At 39.8% G+C, this 14,948-nt stretch overlaps 1 protein-coding gene across 1 annotated transcript; it reads left to right on the top strand.

Annotated features, from left to right (window-relative positions):
- The first annotated feature begins 1,256 nt into the window (after positions 1-1,256).
- DDX43 (DEAD-box helicase 43) lies at positions 1,257-14,948 on the top strand. The gene is made up of 16 exons (XM_088539854.1): positions 1,257-1,575; positions 1,909-1,964; positions 2,279-2,411; positions 3,133-3,279; positions 3,777-3,858; positions 4,568-4,724; positions 4,798-4,916; positions 5,256-5,366; positions 6,979-7,120; positions 9,016-9,116; positions 9,810-9,897; positions 11,154-11,281; positions 12,467-12,576; positions 13,317-13,455; positions 14,195-14,282; positions 14,835-14,948. Exons 1-16 carry the CDS (start codon positions 1,257-1,259, stop codon positions 14,946-14,948), a joined length of 2,034 nt encoding a protein of 677 aa, XP_088395980.1.

The following is a 14,948-nucleotide window of genomic DNA, read 5'->3' as shown; positions in this document are numbered from 1 at the left end:
CTACTCAGGCTACTTCTAAAAGACTGCTTCTTTTCTCCTAAGAGAATCAACCACCTCAGTATTACCTGAGCTCTAGATGAAGTCTTTTCATAGAACCATAGAATGCTTAAGGTTGGAAGGGACCTCTAGAGGTCATCTAGTCCAACCCCCCTGCACACGCAGGGTCACCTAGAGCACATGGCACAGGACTGCGTCCAAGCGGGTTTGGAAGATGTCCGGAGAAGGAGACTCCACAACCTCTCTGGGCAGCCTGTTCCAGTGCTCTGTCACCCTCACTCTCAAGAAATTTTTCCTTAAGTTCATGTGGAACTTTTGGTGTTTTAGTTTGTGGCCATTACCTCTAGTTCTGCCAGTGGCCACCAGTGAAAAGAGGCCAGCACCATCCTCCTCACTGGCTCACAATATTACTGCACCAAAACAGCAGCATTCTTTGTTCACTTTGTAGAGTCCTAGTCCCACTGAAGTTTTAGGATTTGATTGCAAAGCATTTAATATAGAGACTTTGCTTCTCTCATGAATTCAGTGGCTCTTTGGAGGCTTCAAAACCAGAGCAAGATGATCCTGTGCACAGGCTTGATCGGTTTTGGCACGATGCTCAAGGCCACTCCAAGCCTGTCCTGCCACAAGGCACCCGCAGCTGCCTGCAGACGGGTAAGCGCCACTTACTCTTCAAGAACTTTGATTTCGACACCGTTCGCAGGTCACGTTGCTTCGCCCTTAAACTCCACGTGATTTTTTATATTTTTGTTTTTGTTTCCCTAAAACTCCCATACTGTGCCAGAAGTGGGTGCAAACGCCAGCCTTTCCTCAAAACCCTTCCTGCTTTCCATCGTGCCGTCCCAGTTTCCCTCACACCTTCCCAGTTACCCTCAAACAACACACGCACTGAAACATTAATTTTTATGTAAAAAATATCACGGCAGCATGACGGGATGGGGAGGAGGGCAGACAACTACCCCGTCCTGTTCCGGCCAGGAGGATCGCTACCACCAGCGCCCCGCGGCCACAGCTCCCCTCCACCACCAGAGCCGGGCAAGAGGCGGGGAGGCCGCAACCGCCGCCCGCCCCGGGACGCGGGAGGCGGCCCAACGGCCGAGCGGGGGAGGCGGCTCCAGGCTTTCCCGCCCCTTGGGCGGCCTCGGCGAAGCAGCCAATCAGCGCCCAGCGAGCGGTCACGCTGGCCAATGAGCGCGCCCTCTCGCATAAAGCGCGTCCCGGCGCCGCCACGTGGGCTGATCGTTGGCTGCGGCGTCGCCATGTCAGACTGGGAGGCGAGCGGCGACGAGGACGGCGGCGCGGAGCCGCCGCCATCTCCTGCGCCTGGCGCCTCGCCGCGGTGGTGGTCGCCTGCGGTCCCTTCGCGGAGCCACGTCTCAGCGGAGGGCAGCAGAGGGCGGCGGGACCGCGAGAGGCAGCGCGAGGCGGGGGAGGAGTGGGAGCCTCGAGGCGCGGGAGGCTCCCGGGGCTCGGGGGAGGCGGCAGGGCAATGGGTGCCCCGCGCTGCCCACCGCCCTCGGGATGCGCCTGTGCCGCTCTGCCTGTGCCTCGACAGTGCCCTGGTCGGGGCTCTCATAGGTAATAACGCCCGTCCTGCTACTCTCCCCTTGTTGGCAGCCAGTGTGCTGACACCCCACTAGTTCTGTGACAGAGGGCAGCTCTCGAGTTGATTTTGCTGCTCTGCCTCTTCATCTAACATCCTTTTCCCCCATCCCTCCCCACCTTTTTCTCCCCTCCATCTTCTGCCTCCTTTGCAACTTGCTGAAACACCTGCCTGTCTCTTTCTAAGATACACTCTCTCCTGTGGAGGCCTTACTACTTTGGTTGACACAGAAAACAATCTGGATTTGCACTGTCTTGTTTTTTGTTGTTTTGGCCTAAAGATTTATAATACCTGTATCTTTATAACAGGTCGGGGTGGAGCTAAAATAAGAGAACTTGAGGAGTCTTCAGGTGCTAAGATACAGGTACTGTATGCACTGTGGCTCCTCCAGGCCGAGGCTCTCAGGAAGACAGCCTTGGCTCTGCTTCTGTGAACCAGAGCAACTCATTCTCCTTTAATAATTCTGGTCTTTTGTAAGAATAGCCATAAAGGAGGAGGGGATTGCCATCTTCTCCTGGGGTATGTGTTTTAATTTTTTTTTTTTTTTTTTTTTGGAAAGAGAATTAGAGATCCTTTCCTAGAAAGGAAGTTCAAATCCAGGAAAAAATATAGTGCGTATTCTAATATAATACTTGTCTTTACAGTATAGAAAAAGTTAATGAGGTTTTATAAACATAGGTTACAAAGGGGACTTCTGAAGCAGAAGTAAAGATTTTTGGCAGCATTGCAGTGCAAAGCAAAGCCAAGATGTTGATTGAAGATACTATATCAAGACTTGGACAAAACTACACTAGAGGTGGGACTGAGAAAGGTAAGAAGTACTTTTTTTTTTTAAAAAAAAAAAAAAAATCCCTTCTGTGTATTTGATACTTTTGCAGAAGTGTTCTGTGTTTTACTAAAATGTCTTGCCTCTCTTTTGCGGCAGTACAACCCCTTCTAAATCAAAGAAATATCTAAATAGCTTCTCCTGTTGCCCATGAACACACTTGATGGTTGTTTTTGCCCCATGCTTCTGTGTTTTTTTTTTTTCTAGTCATAATTAACTATGTTCCCATTTATTATTTTCAGTGTAAAATCTGTTTCTCTGGAGAAATGCTAGCCTGATCAAAAGGTCATAGAGCACAATTAAATTGAGATTTTTATGATTGTACTTCAAAAATAAACCTTGCAGTTACAATTGATAAATAAAACTTTGTCTGCTTATCATAGGCTCTGGTTCAGTTCACCCCTGCTCCATCCATCCCGCCCGCCCCCCAAAAACCTGCTGCATAACAAACCTTCTTTGTAGCTGAAGGAACAGGATTTCAGACCCTGTTGCTTGCTTGCTTTAAGCAGCTATTGAAATGCTTTTCTTCCTTTCTCATCAGAAATGGATTTGACATCTTTACTGATATACGTTTTTCTTAAGCCTTACTCTGAAACTATTTAAATGCTTCATGTTTCTCAAAAAAAAAAAAGTCTTATTTTCTGTAACTTTTGTTTAGTATTAAAAGTGCTTTGTTTCTGTGGGTTTCTTTCTCATACCTCAACAGATTCCATCAAACAGCAGCACTTTGGTAGTACTTCTGCAGAAAAACACTTGGATCTTACCAAGTCAGAAGACATCCCACAGAAATCTGTGATTAACTGGGCCTCCATTCGAGAAAATAAAGCTAGATATGAAGCTATGAAGTGGGCAGGTTAGTTGTTAAAAATTAGATTGTACATTGTTACTCTTGAATGGGATGAAGCTGTTCAATGTGTAAACATTTTTAAATCTTGTTCTGAGAGGATTTTTTTGCATGTGAATCATGTAGAAACAGTGAAGTGACCCACTTCAGCATTTCTCAGAGTGATCATGGGTCATTGTGTGGAGACTTAAATGTAGTCCTGAGACTGTATTTCAGAGTTTGTTATTGAAAGGGCTACAGTTTAATTTTTGCTGTCACCACAAATATGAGAATTGTTAAATGCAATACAATAATAAAATATTTTAGAATTTGGAATGTAGGCAAATACTTGTTTCACATGTGCTCAAGAGTGTCTCAGCCTTTATCTTTTATATGAATGCAACAATAGTCTCCCAGTGCTTTTTGACTTCTTTTCCAGTACAGGACCCAATCTGGTTTGGTTTAGCAGCCCTGACTTTGCAGCGTTTCCTACTGACTCAGCTTGCTTTTTTTCTAATTGTTTTAAGACTTGCCTCCAATTGAGAAAAACTTCTATAAAGAGTCACCCAGGACTGCATCTATGACAAAAGAAGAAGTGGAACTGTGGCGGTAAGATCAGTTTGCCAAGCAGATGATTCCCAAGAGAGATTTTTTTTTTCCTAGCCTAAACGCTGCTCAAAGTAAAAAAAAAAAAAAAAAAAAAAAAAAAAAAAAAAAAAAAAAAAAAAAAAAAAAGTGGAGAGGAATTTTCAGAGCAGAAGAGGGCTAGAGTAAAGATAAACCACTGGTGTGTATTTATATCTCCTATTTGTGGGGAGAGGATGACCCAAAAATCTCACTATAGCTTGTCTTGCTTACTGATTGTCTTGCTTTTGTTCTAAACTATTGTTTGTATTTGCTAGAGCATCCAGAGAGCTACTCTGGAAATGTTTTAGGAAGACTTCAGTCAGAATATTGATTTCTGACAGTGCAGTCCAAAGCCATTCTTACGAGTTTACAGATTGCCTTTGAATAGAAAAAAAATAATAATAATAGTTCTGTAATGTATGGTAATTGAAGTCTGATATGACAGTGGTATGTGCAACTGTAGTCATTGATTAAAATTTTAAGGAGGAAATAATAAGCAATATAGGAGAAGCTTTTTTGTAATAAGGTTTTCTGGAAGTTAGAAGTGTAGTTATAACTCTAATCCAGGAGTCTGAATTTGTTGTGCTGGAAGCTTTAAAAAAAAAAAATCAGAAAAAACCTCCTGAATATTAGTTTCACATTTTCAGATTCAGTGCTTTTAAAGCTTTTATACTGCTCTAATTCTACACAGGAAAGAAAATAATAATATAATTTGCAAAGACTTGAAAGAAGGTGAAAAGCGCTGCATTCCCAATCCTGTTTGTAAATTTGAAGATGCGTTTGAGCATTATCCTGATGTTATGACTAATATCAGAAAAGTGGGTTTTCAGAAACCTACGCCAATTCAGGTATTTCTTTAATTCTGGTGGAAGTTTAATTGAAATGAGGCATGTTTTTAAAGTGTCTCTTGCTCTGTGTTAGTCCCAGGCGTGGCCCATCATACTGCAGGGAATGGATCTTATTGGCATAGCGCAGACGGGCACCGGGAAGACGTTAGCTTACTTAATGCCTGGATTCATTCATTTGGATTCCCAGCCAATGTAAGGACTGTTTGTATCTCTGAGCTGCTTAGTTGCGCATGCTTCTGTTTTGTCCTCTCTCCCCTCCCACTTATCCAGTGATGACTTCCTACTAAAAAAGATAGCAAAGAATAAACTGAAGGGGGGAAGAAAAAAAAAAAAAAAAACCTGGGGGAACACTATATATGTTACAGAAACCATGAGCTTTATTGAGTTTTAGCAATGGGAGCTGAGAAGCGCTAATATATGTATGTGTGTATATGTATATATGCACACTCACACATTTTTTTTTAAAGTGATATCAAATGTCAGACTTTGTGTATTCTCATGTAGCCACATTATAACGGTGCTCTGTTGCAGACCTCGAGATCAGCGTGGGGGGCCAGGGATGTTAGTCCTTGCTCCTACTCGAGAACTGGCGCTTCAGGTTGAGGCAGAGTGTTCGAAGTACACATACAAAGGAATTAAAAGGTAATCTTCCCTCTCACTTGTTTGTTAAATAATCTTTTTCTACCACTTGGGCTTTGTTAAATCTACTAATATAAATACCTTTGCTAAGGGAGGGGAAAGGTGCTTAATGTACAGTTTGTACTTTTTTTGGTTTTATTTATTTTGAAGGCTGAGAAGAGGCCTTGTATTGTTTGAATTGCATGGGAGAAGTTAACCTGAGCTGCGAGGTGGTATGTGCACTGTGCTACATTTGAGGGGAAAAGGGGCTCAGGTGGATTATTCTTGTTCCTACCCAGAGAGAGAGAATTTAATAAGAGCAGAAATTTTAGAAGAAACTCTTCTGCATTCTTAGGACAATATGTCTTTGGATATAATAATTAAGGTGTTAGTTTTTTTTAATGTTTTTGGCTTTTTGTTTATCAGGATGTAGTCTTTGGTAGGGTCTAATTTTGTGAGTGTTCGCATTCTTCATGCAGGCTGCTTTAGCCTTCTGTCAGGTCACTTCCTCCAGAATAAGGCCATGTTAACAGGCTGGCTTGTGGAATTAGTTCATGTTTTGTTCCCTCTGAGCAATCTGTTCTAGCTAAAACACCTTCATGAGGAAAGTCTGTATCTCGTACATGCTTGGAGTTTTCAATGTTGGCACTTTGTTGCCTTTTCTTCTAGCGCGGATGTCTGAGAAGAGTCTGACTGTCTTCTCTACAGCCTGTGCTAGGTAGCAGTAGGCAGTGGTGAGGTCTCCTGTGAGCCTTCTTGTCTTCAGGCTGAACAAGCCGAGTTTCTCACTCCATCATGTGCTCCAGCTCCTTGTGCATCTTGGCAGCCATCTGCTGGACTTGCTGCAGACTGACACTGCTTTTATTGCAATTGCACAGAGTAAACTGCAATAAAAAAAGGAAAAACTGGATGTGCTGCTCTTGAGGGGTGGCTCACAAGTGGCAAAGTTCACTCCTGTTGATCTGCTAGCTACACTGTTTTGATGCCTTCCCAGTTTGGTGTCATTCACAAAGCTACTGAGAGTACACTGTGTCCCTTGTGCGGATCTTCATTAATGCTATTGAACGGACATTATTGTGTTCTAAAACTTCCTTTGAGAACCCCTGGCAATCTTGGATAATGTTCAGAATTAATTTACTAGTCATCAAATGATACAATGTGTTTGCTTCCCTCCCCAAAATACTTGATAGTTCTACAAAAAGTGCTAAGTTTTTCTGTAGGCCTAAGATCTTTTGAGTGTATAGGTTGGTTAAATGGGCAGGGGGGGAAGAGGGAAGACATTTGAAGGTAATATTCAGAAAATCATGCATCCTGTTCTGGGGCTCTTCTGTTTGGTTTGAATATTTTAAGAACAGTTGAAAGTATGCTTGTAGCTTAATAGCTATTTTTCCTTCCTTGCATGTTTCCTTTCACTGCAGCTTCAGTAGAGAGCTATTGCTGCCCAAAGCGGGGGAAATTGTTCAATGTTAAACTATTGTTTATCATGACTTTAGCAATTACACCTACACTGTATTCCTGCCTTAAAAGGTATAATCTGGTATTACCCAAAGTGAAGCAATGTGGTGGTGTTATTTGAGAAAGACTGTCTTTACTTGAATCTTAACACTATACTCTGGAAAATGTTTTATTTTTTCAGCATTTGCATATATGGTGGTGGGGACCGAAAAGGACAGATAAACCTGGTTACCAAGGGTGTGGATGTTGTTATTGCTACCCCTGGCAGACTGAATGATCTTCAAATGAACAGCTTCATAAATCTGAAGAGCATAACTTATTTGGCAAGTAGCTGATATGGAATGAAAGTACTGCATGAGCTGGGAAATAGTTGATATAGTCTTATCTCAAACTTTACTTTAGCTTTCTTTTAAACTTTGTCTCAATTACACTGTATCTTAAGGCTAACATTGGATTTGAAGGGTTGAACATTAGATTATGATAGGATTCATTCCTGTCATAATCACACTGCACACAGGAAAAATACTTCTTGCAGGAAAAAAGGCACTTTAAAGATCATAAATTTGTATTCCATAGTAGTATTTTTTGTGATGTCAAACTTAAGTTATGCAATGGGTCCTCTTTCCCTTTTCTTTTAAAGATTACTAAGTTCTTGTACAATAAGAACCAGAGTCCTTGTACTAGTCCTTTCAGAGTAAGGAGCAGCTACAGCTCTTGTAGCTCTTTTTAAGAGATTCATCCTCTGGTGAGAAAACTCTTTGCCTGTTTTATGGACATTGCTAATTATAATTAAATATACAAGGTGACCTGAGAGCATGAGGAAATCTGCCATCCTATTTGACAGAAATGACGTTGATCACTGTTGTGACTTGTCTGGATTTTTAGTAACTCGCTTACTGCAGGCAGGCTTCTCTTCCTCGTAATTTTAGAAGAAACACTGGTTATTCCTGTCACAAATGAGTTTTTACTTGTTTAGAATGGCCATACAGTTTAGCGGGGAGAATTTAAGCCAGTACCTGCTGATGAATGTTTTGGAGAAAATAATGCTGATATCTGGCTTAAATCTGCAACAGACTTAAGATATGTGTTTAACTCTCTATTTAAAACTGTGAAGCTTCAACCTTGTTATTTTACTAGGATGTGGGTAGTTCAATGAAGCTTCCATATATTCTTTGAAAACAGAGAGTGAAACCAGAAAACAATTTTAGTCTTCTGAATCTCCTGAGGATGGATTTGTTGTTCCAGAAAATTCCAGAGGATCTATATGAAAAGCGTTCTGTGTAGAATAATGCACCAAAAAGAAAGAAACTACAAAGCAAAGGCAATAATTGTCATGCAAGTCTAACATTTCCACATAAGTAAGTGGGAAATGTTAGTGTCTAAAATGCATGATCATACAACTGTTGATTAAACTCTGAAAGCTAAGAGAGAAAAATTGTTCCTGGGTAGCAGCCACAGAGTAGGAGACTGAAACCCTTGTATGTTAGAGGAAGGATGGGGCCTGAGTGGTTGTGTTCAGAGTTCACCAATACTCTCTTGCAATTTTATCCCCACAGAGAAAGGGGAGGAGAGGCAGATTTTTCTCTTCATAATTCAGTTAACAGAAAAGTATTGAATGGGTCATACCATTCTTGAATTGATCAAAAATTGCTGTCATTGCGAGTGGGCCCAAAGGGCTTTAAATTTTAAAGAAGTGCTAAAAATCAACTCATTGTATGTTGTGAGTTTGTTGTCTTCAACTTTCCACTCTTTACCAGAGATGATCATGTAGCAAGTGCTAGCAGTATTGTTCACATGCACTTGACCATGTGTGTGCCTTTGTGGCAATACTGGTATCAGTCAATTTTTACTTATAACCTGCCAGATACCAAAGGTACCATTTTAATTTGCATGTAGGTTTTGTGCACATCTTGTGTGTGTGTGTGTATGTGTGTGAGAGAGATAGGGAAGCAACCAATTTGAAGTGAAAAAAGAAAAGTGGAAGCACTCCATGCTGTTTCCTCATCAGTGATGGTAGATATTCTTAAAGACTGTGGGCTTTCTTGTGATGCCTGCTCCCCTATATAGAGGGGATTGAAGAGATGAAAGGAAAAGTTGAACAGCTTTAGTATAAGCTATAGAGTGGATTCTGAAATTAAAATCATTGCTTAAGATGGTCTGCTATGTCTTGCTGAAACTCTCTTCTAAGGAAATTGGGTGCTTATCCTATTCTAAGCAGGTTTTAGATGAAGCTGACAGAATGTTGGATATGGGATTTGAACCTCAGATAATGAAGATCCTAATAGATGTGCGGCCAGACAGACAAACTGTCATGACAAGGTATTTAATCATAGTAGTGCTCAGTGCTTGAACTAGTTACACTTGTTTTGAGGTTATCAGTCCCTAATAAAGGTTTTGCAAGCCTAAATGACATCAATATCCCTTTTTTCCTATCCTGCCTAGCCAGACTGTTTGTTTGCTTTTGTTTTTGACAAGATGATTTACTCTTCCACCTTTTGAGGGTTTATGTGCAGTTAGACAAGCATCTGTGTTCCTTCAAAAGAGGTGTGTTGGGAGTGCTGAGATTTACTGTATTGATATGAAAGACCAACTTCTGTTTTTTCTGGTTTTGCACCTAGATGTGAACATTTAATCAAAAGCTTGGATACTACCTGTGCTAGTCTGCTACTGTACTTCCTCTGAAATTACACAATTTTCAGGAAGTAGAAATGTCCAATTTTTTTAGAACCATACTTAGAAGATGCTTATTAAACTCACTGTTTGGCTTCATTACATTCTGTAATTTCTGCCTAACTTTTCGAGTTTAAAGTATGATTACCTTGAAAGGAAGAGGATTGTTAACTATTAGCTTGCTAGGACAATTTCTAAAGGTTATGGAAGTTGGGCTACTTTTACTGAATATTCGAGTGCCTCTCTTGTGCAAGAAGGAAGAAAGAAAGAAGAATGTGATTAATATATTAGAGAATAATTTTGTGCTCTTTGCTTGTTGTTTTCCTGTTCACTTCCCATTAGTGCTACTTGGCCTGATGGTGTTCGTCGCCTAGCAAAATCCTATTTGAAAAATCCTATGATTGTCTATGTTGGCACTCTTGATTTAACAGTAAGTTGCACTCCTTTTTTTTCTTCTAGAAGAACCTGCAGATAAATCAGAAATTTTATTGTAACTATATATAAAGTCAATGCTTGTGACTAAAATCATTATCAACTTCCAGCAAACCGTCAGTCTTTCTAAACTTTTATTGAAGCTTTTAACAAGCTTAAAAAGAGATTGGAGAAGAAATTTATTCTAATGTGTTTGTATTGAGAAGTCGTAGACTTCAGGAGAAGACGAATGACGAGCAGTTGCATCAACCAAATCTAGAAGTTGACTGAATGTCATGCTCCTATAAGCATGTTCCTGCAGTTTCAGTAATAAAGCCTTGAGCCAAGTCTGTATAATGGCCAGATACTTGCTTATAATATTGTCAGTAACTTTTATTTTGAAATTGCTTTGTAATTCACTTGATTCAGATTTTAATTCAGATAAAAAAAATTTACAGATCAACTACATATTCTGAGTAAGATAACACAAGACAACAGAAGTTTTATTTTGGAAAAGTGTTTATTCTGAAGCATACTAGATTTAGTTCTTAATTGATACTGATCATCTTATCAGTTACTTCAAACTGAAGTGTTTTGTATCTCCAATAATAGTATTTGATAGAATAATATTGTTGAAATAGCAAACTACAATGTTAGGAGGTGGATCATGAAGGGCAAACAAATCAATCATATATTTTTTTAAGTGTCGAGTAGCTCGCTTGCAGGGGAACAAAGATGAGAGATCACTTCTATCCAACATCCAACAAAAAAAAATGCCTCTGCTGTTCAGCTTTGTATTTAGAGGTTTATAGGAGAAGCATTTGTGATATCAGTTAATGTTGAAATATCTATGCTGTGTGGTGATTTTAATTAAATAATCTAACTTCAAACCTTAACACTCTTGAGCTTTCCAATGTGGAGAAGGAAGTACTGGACCAATTTCTCAACTCTTGCCATAAGTTGTGGTTTGTGATGCAATGTCAGGAGAATGTCTAGACTACCCAGAAAAAATTTTAAAACTACTTTTCAGTAGTATTCAGAATCTGTTTCATTTCCCCTCATAAATCTGTGGGTCTGTCTGTGATTGGCATACTGCTTAAGGACAAATTATACTACTCCCCTAAGGCAACCAGAAAACAACAAATCTTTGCTTTTAATTCCAATGCATCTTCTAGTTTTTATATTAGTTTAATACTTACTAATTCTATAATTTGGGAAATAACAGAAAAACATAATTCAAATCTATTTCTGTGTAACATGTCTTATGTTTGACAGGCTGTAAACACGGTAGAACAGAGAGTAGTTGTTATACCGGAAGAAGAGAAGAGAGCTTTCACACGGTACTTCATTGACTCCATGAAGCCGAAGGATAAGGTCATCATTTTTGTGGGAAAGAAACTTACGTATGTAATCACTTCTGTGTTTTTTTTTTTTCTTCTCCCTCTGCCAGAAATATTCAATAGTTTCTTACATCCAGATAATTGAGATACAACCTTTTAGCAGTGTGTTGCTGGTAGTACTCTTGGCTGTGGTGTCATTACCCTTCCTACTAGCCCCTCACCTCCAAATCATTGCTTGCCTGGTTTTTCATATAGTTTTTAATTTCAGAGCTAATAGTAATAATGGTGAGAAATCTTAATTTCGCATAATTGAAGTGGATGTTAATGTTCTTAAGAATATATTAATCTAACTTAGTCTTCACTTGCACACAAAACTGGTGTGTACAAGACTTTGTCTATCATTGTACCATACCTGAGCCTTTCGGGTGCTATGGCAAACAACATAAGTAATGGATTCTTTCGTTTCCCCTTTGGATGCAAGAAAGTGAAACTAACTTTGTAGTGTGACAATTTTTAGCTACTTGAATGTTTGAAAATAATTATGTAATATGTTGCATGTAACTTTTTTTTTCCCCTAATTTGTGGGTGTAGGGTAGAGGCAGACATGAGCTGCCCTTTAAGGGATATTCTGGTTATTTTTCCTTTAAATGGATCTGAACTGTTTTCTGAACATTCTTCTTGAGCAGTCAGTGTGAGGAGCTTCTGACTCCTAATCAGACCTTTCAGGTGATAACTTTGCTGTCTGTAGCACATAACTTAATCTTGACATCTGCCTGGAAGGGCTTCAGGCTTCTGTCTGGAAACACAACATGTGAGGCTGCTTTGGCAAATTCAGAAACGCTGTTCTGATAAATACTGCTGTAAAACAAGAAAGCTTTCCTTTCTTCTATCCTCAGAGTGCACTTTAGATCTGTTCTACCTTATTTACTCCCCCTTTCTTTGTATACACAAGGTGCATGATACCTGGTGTGGCCTTCTTGGCTACTCTGTTAGAGTGCTTTCTGAGTTGATATTTTTTTGCAGCACGGCTGGCTCTGCTTTGTGGATTCAGTGTCCTCATTGAAGAGCTCTCTTGTTGAGATAGGAAGACAAGAGCTTGAAAAAAATAATTTGTTTTGCATTTTCTGTGCTTTCTTCCATGCCGTTAGAATAAGTATCAGCTGGCCTTAGTAGGATTTTGCACCATCTTAGACACGCACTTAGCTATTGGCAGTGCTCTGTTACCTTTGCATGTTTACTTCATCTTAGAGCTGATGACTTAGCAAGTGACTTTGGTCTCCAAGGAATTCCAGTTCAGTCACTTCATGGAAACAGGGAGCAGTGTGATCGTGAACAGGCTTTAGATGACTTTAAGAAAGGTAGGTTGGTACCTAAATACTGCTTTGAGTCCAGGTGTTTAAAGCCTGTTCTGTGCAACTGGATATCTATTTATAAGTGTATTGATTCCTTAGTGCACTAGAAAAGAAAATGTTAAATGTATGGGTATGAAGCCCCGAATGATAAATCCGGGCTTTGACAAACACAAACCGCAAACAAAGAATTTGCTTTTTGTTCAATGAATATTGGAATGTATTGGAATGCACAATAAGTCTTAGAATTGCCAAGAGCTATATTATTTAAGGCCTATTTGAATTCTTTGAAGGGCAGCCAACATGATGCTACTTTACACATCTGCAAACACTGGTGTTAGATGACACTGCTTGCAGTGCAACAGTTCCGTTCAATTATGCTGGGAGGATTTAACATTGGATCATATAATCCCAAAGTACATAAAGACAGCCCTGTGATAAGAATGCCAGATGAGGAAATAGTTGTTGAAGTTTCTGTTCTCTTTGTAGACACTTCATATCAGGAGGGTACATTGCTTGATTCTGCACCTTGTTGTTCCACCTATGAAATAAAATGATGATAAAATGACAATATGAGTACTTATCTGCCGCTTAGTAGCTGAAGTCCAATCATTGTGGGACACAACTAACATATTTCCTTTTAAGTATTGAGGATAGGTTTATTATACACTAGCAAGTCAACAAGCTAGAATAGATCTTCGGTGTATGCCATAAATTCCTGCTGTGTGGTTTTTGTCATATTTTTTTAGGCAAGGTCAAAATACTGATTGCTACTGACTTAGCCTCCCGAGGTCTTGATGTGCATGACATTACTCATGTTTTTAACTTTGACTTCCCTCGAAACATTGAAGAATATGTCCATAGAGTAGGTCGTACTGGGCGAGCAGGGTAAGTATTTTCAAAAGCAATATTTGCAGTTGATGAATACCAGTGTTTTATGTAATGTTGGTGGGTTTTGCATCAAATGCTAGAGCTAAGGTGATGCGGAAGGGAGGAGTGATGCTGCCAGCGGGTACCAGAGCCTTCCTCGGATCATAATGCACTGCTTTGTGTTTGGAAATTGGCCAACTGTTATATTGAAAGCAAATGAGCTTTCCATTTTTGGGGGGTTTTGATTTTTTTTTTTTTTTTGAATTCCCTTGTGGGATGGAATGTTTGAAAAATGTTTTAACAGTAGGAAGTATTGTAACTGCTCAACTACTTCATTTCCCAATCGGTTCCATGGTAAAATAATTAAGTTCAGAGTTTTCTGCCTATAATGATGGTATAGCTTGCTGTTAGGGAGAAGGAATGCTGCTTGCCCAACCTGGAACACTTTTTTCTTATTCCTCTTTTATTTGAGATATTAATGCATGACTCTGCATACTTGTGTTTAGATTTGTTGTGTAAAATTCTAAAGTGTTTGTTCTTTTGCTGTATTTTGGCTGAACTGCCTTATTCTGACCTTTACAAAAACAAAAAGTTGTATTCTGTCATGTGCATAGCAAGTATTCCAACCAGCTTTATCTAAAACGGCAGAAACGCTGCCTGTAGTCCAGTTACTAACTGAATTATTTGTTGGTAGGAAAAGCCTAACAGTGTAGTTACCTTCTCTTGTGAAGATACGCGTTTTTGTTCCTTGTTTTAGGCGTACTGGGGAGGCAGTAACACTTGTCACTAAGAATGATTGGAGAGTTGCATCCGAGCTGATAGACATTCTGGAAAGAGCAAACCAAGTAAGAGACTGGCTAAGTCTTAGCCTGATTGTGCTTTGCCCTCTGAACCAGGTTGTGAACATGAGAGCCTGCTGACGTTACACGCATGGAAAGTGTCTCAGCAAAAAAGATCACTAAATGCCTCTGTCCTGAATACCCTTAGCCTTGGAACTTTTTGCAGTTGTATCTTACCTTAATACAAATGAGTCCAAGAAAGGAATCTCCAAGGTTAATCAAAACATCCTTCCCCACCACCACAAAAAATCTTAGCCTGTGCATGTATGTGGATGTGCACACGTGCATCCTGCAGGGGAATTATATGATCTGATTTATTCCTTAGGATGTAACTCGACACTTATTTCACTCTGAATGCTTGTACTGTGTACCAGAAGGTCTCTAGAAAAGCAAATTTGCAAAGTGACAGGGACCAGATGAGTAACAAGATCTAGTTTAGGAATACTCTAGTCAGTTATGCTTTTGTAGCAGAGGTGTGAAGCAGAGGTGTGAAGCAGATGTCTAAAAGCTTACAGAATTGTGTAAAACTGACTCTTTCTCATGCTGTTTTATTGCCAGGCAGTTCCTAGTGAGCTTATTTCAATGGCAGAAAGATACAAACAATTTCAGCTAAAAAAAGAAATTGAAAGAGATATTAGAAGACCTCAGAGACGGCATCCAAAAGAATTGTAA

This window comes from Tinamus guttatus, unplaced genomic scaffold, assembly GCF_059628265.1.
Source record: "Tinamus guttatus ecotype Peru unplaced genomic scaffold, ASM5962826v1 Tinamus_guttatus_pri_ptg000051l, whole genome shotgun sequence".
Lineage (NCBI taxonomy): Eukaryota > Metazoa > Chordata > Aves > Tinamiformes > Tinamidae > Tinamus > Tinamus guttatus.
The sequence above is the reverse complement of the archived record's forward strand: the minus strand, read 5'-3'. Positions and strand labels throughout refer to the sequence as shown.

What these genes read in the sequence shown, in the direction of transcription:
- DDX43 (XM_088539854.1), top strand. Translation starts at nt 1,257, where the DNA reads ATGTCAGACTGGGAGGCGAGCGGCGACGAGGACGGCGGCGCGGAGCCG. An exon ending in TGAAGCTATGAAGTGGGCAG is followed by an intron (nt 3,280 to 3,776) that starts GTTAGTTGTTAA and finishes AATTGTTTTAAG; the next exon opens with ACTTGCCTCCAATTGAGAAA. An exon ending in TGAAGAGCATAACTTATTTG is followed by an intron (nt 7,121 to 9,015) that starts GCAAGTAGCTGA and finishes TATTCTAAGCAG; the next exon opens with GTTTTAGATGAAGCTGACAG.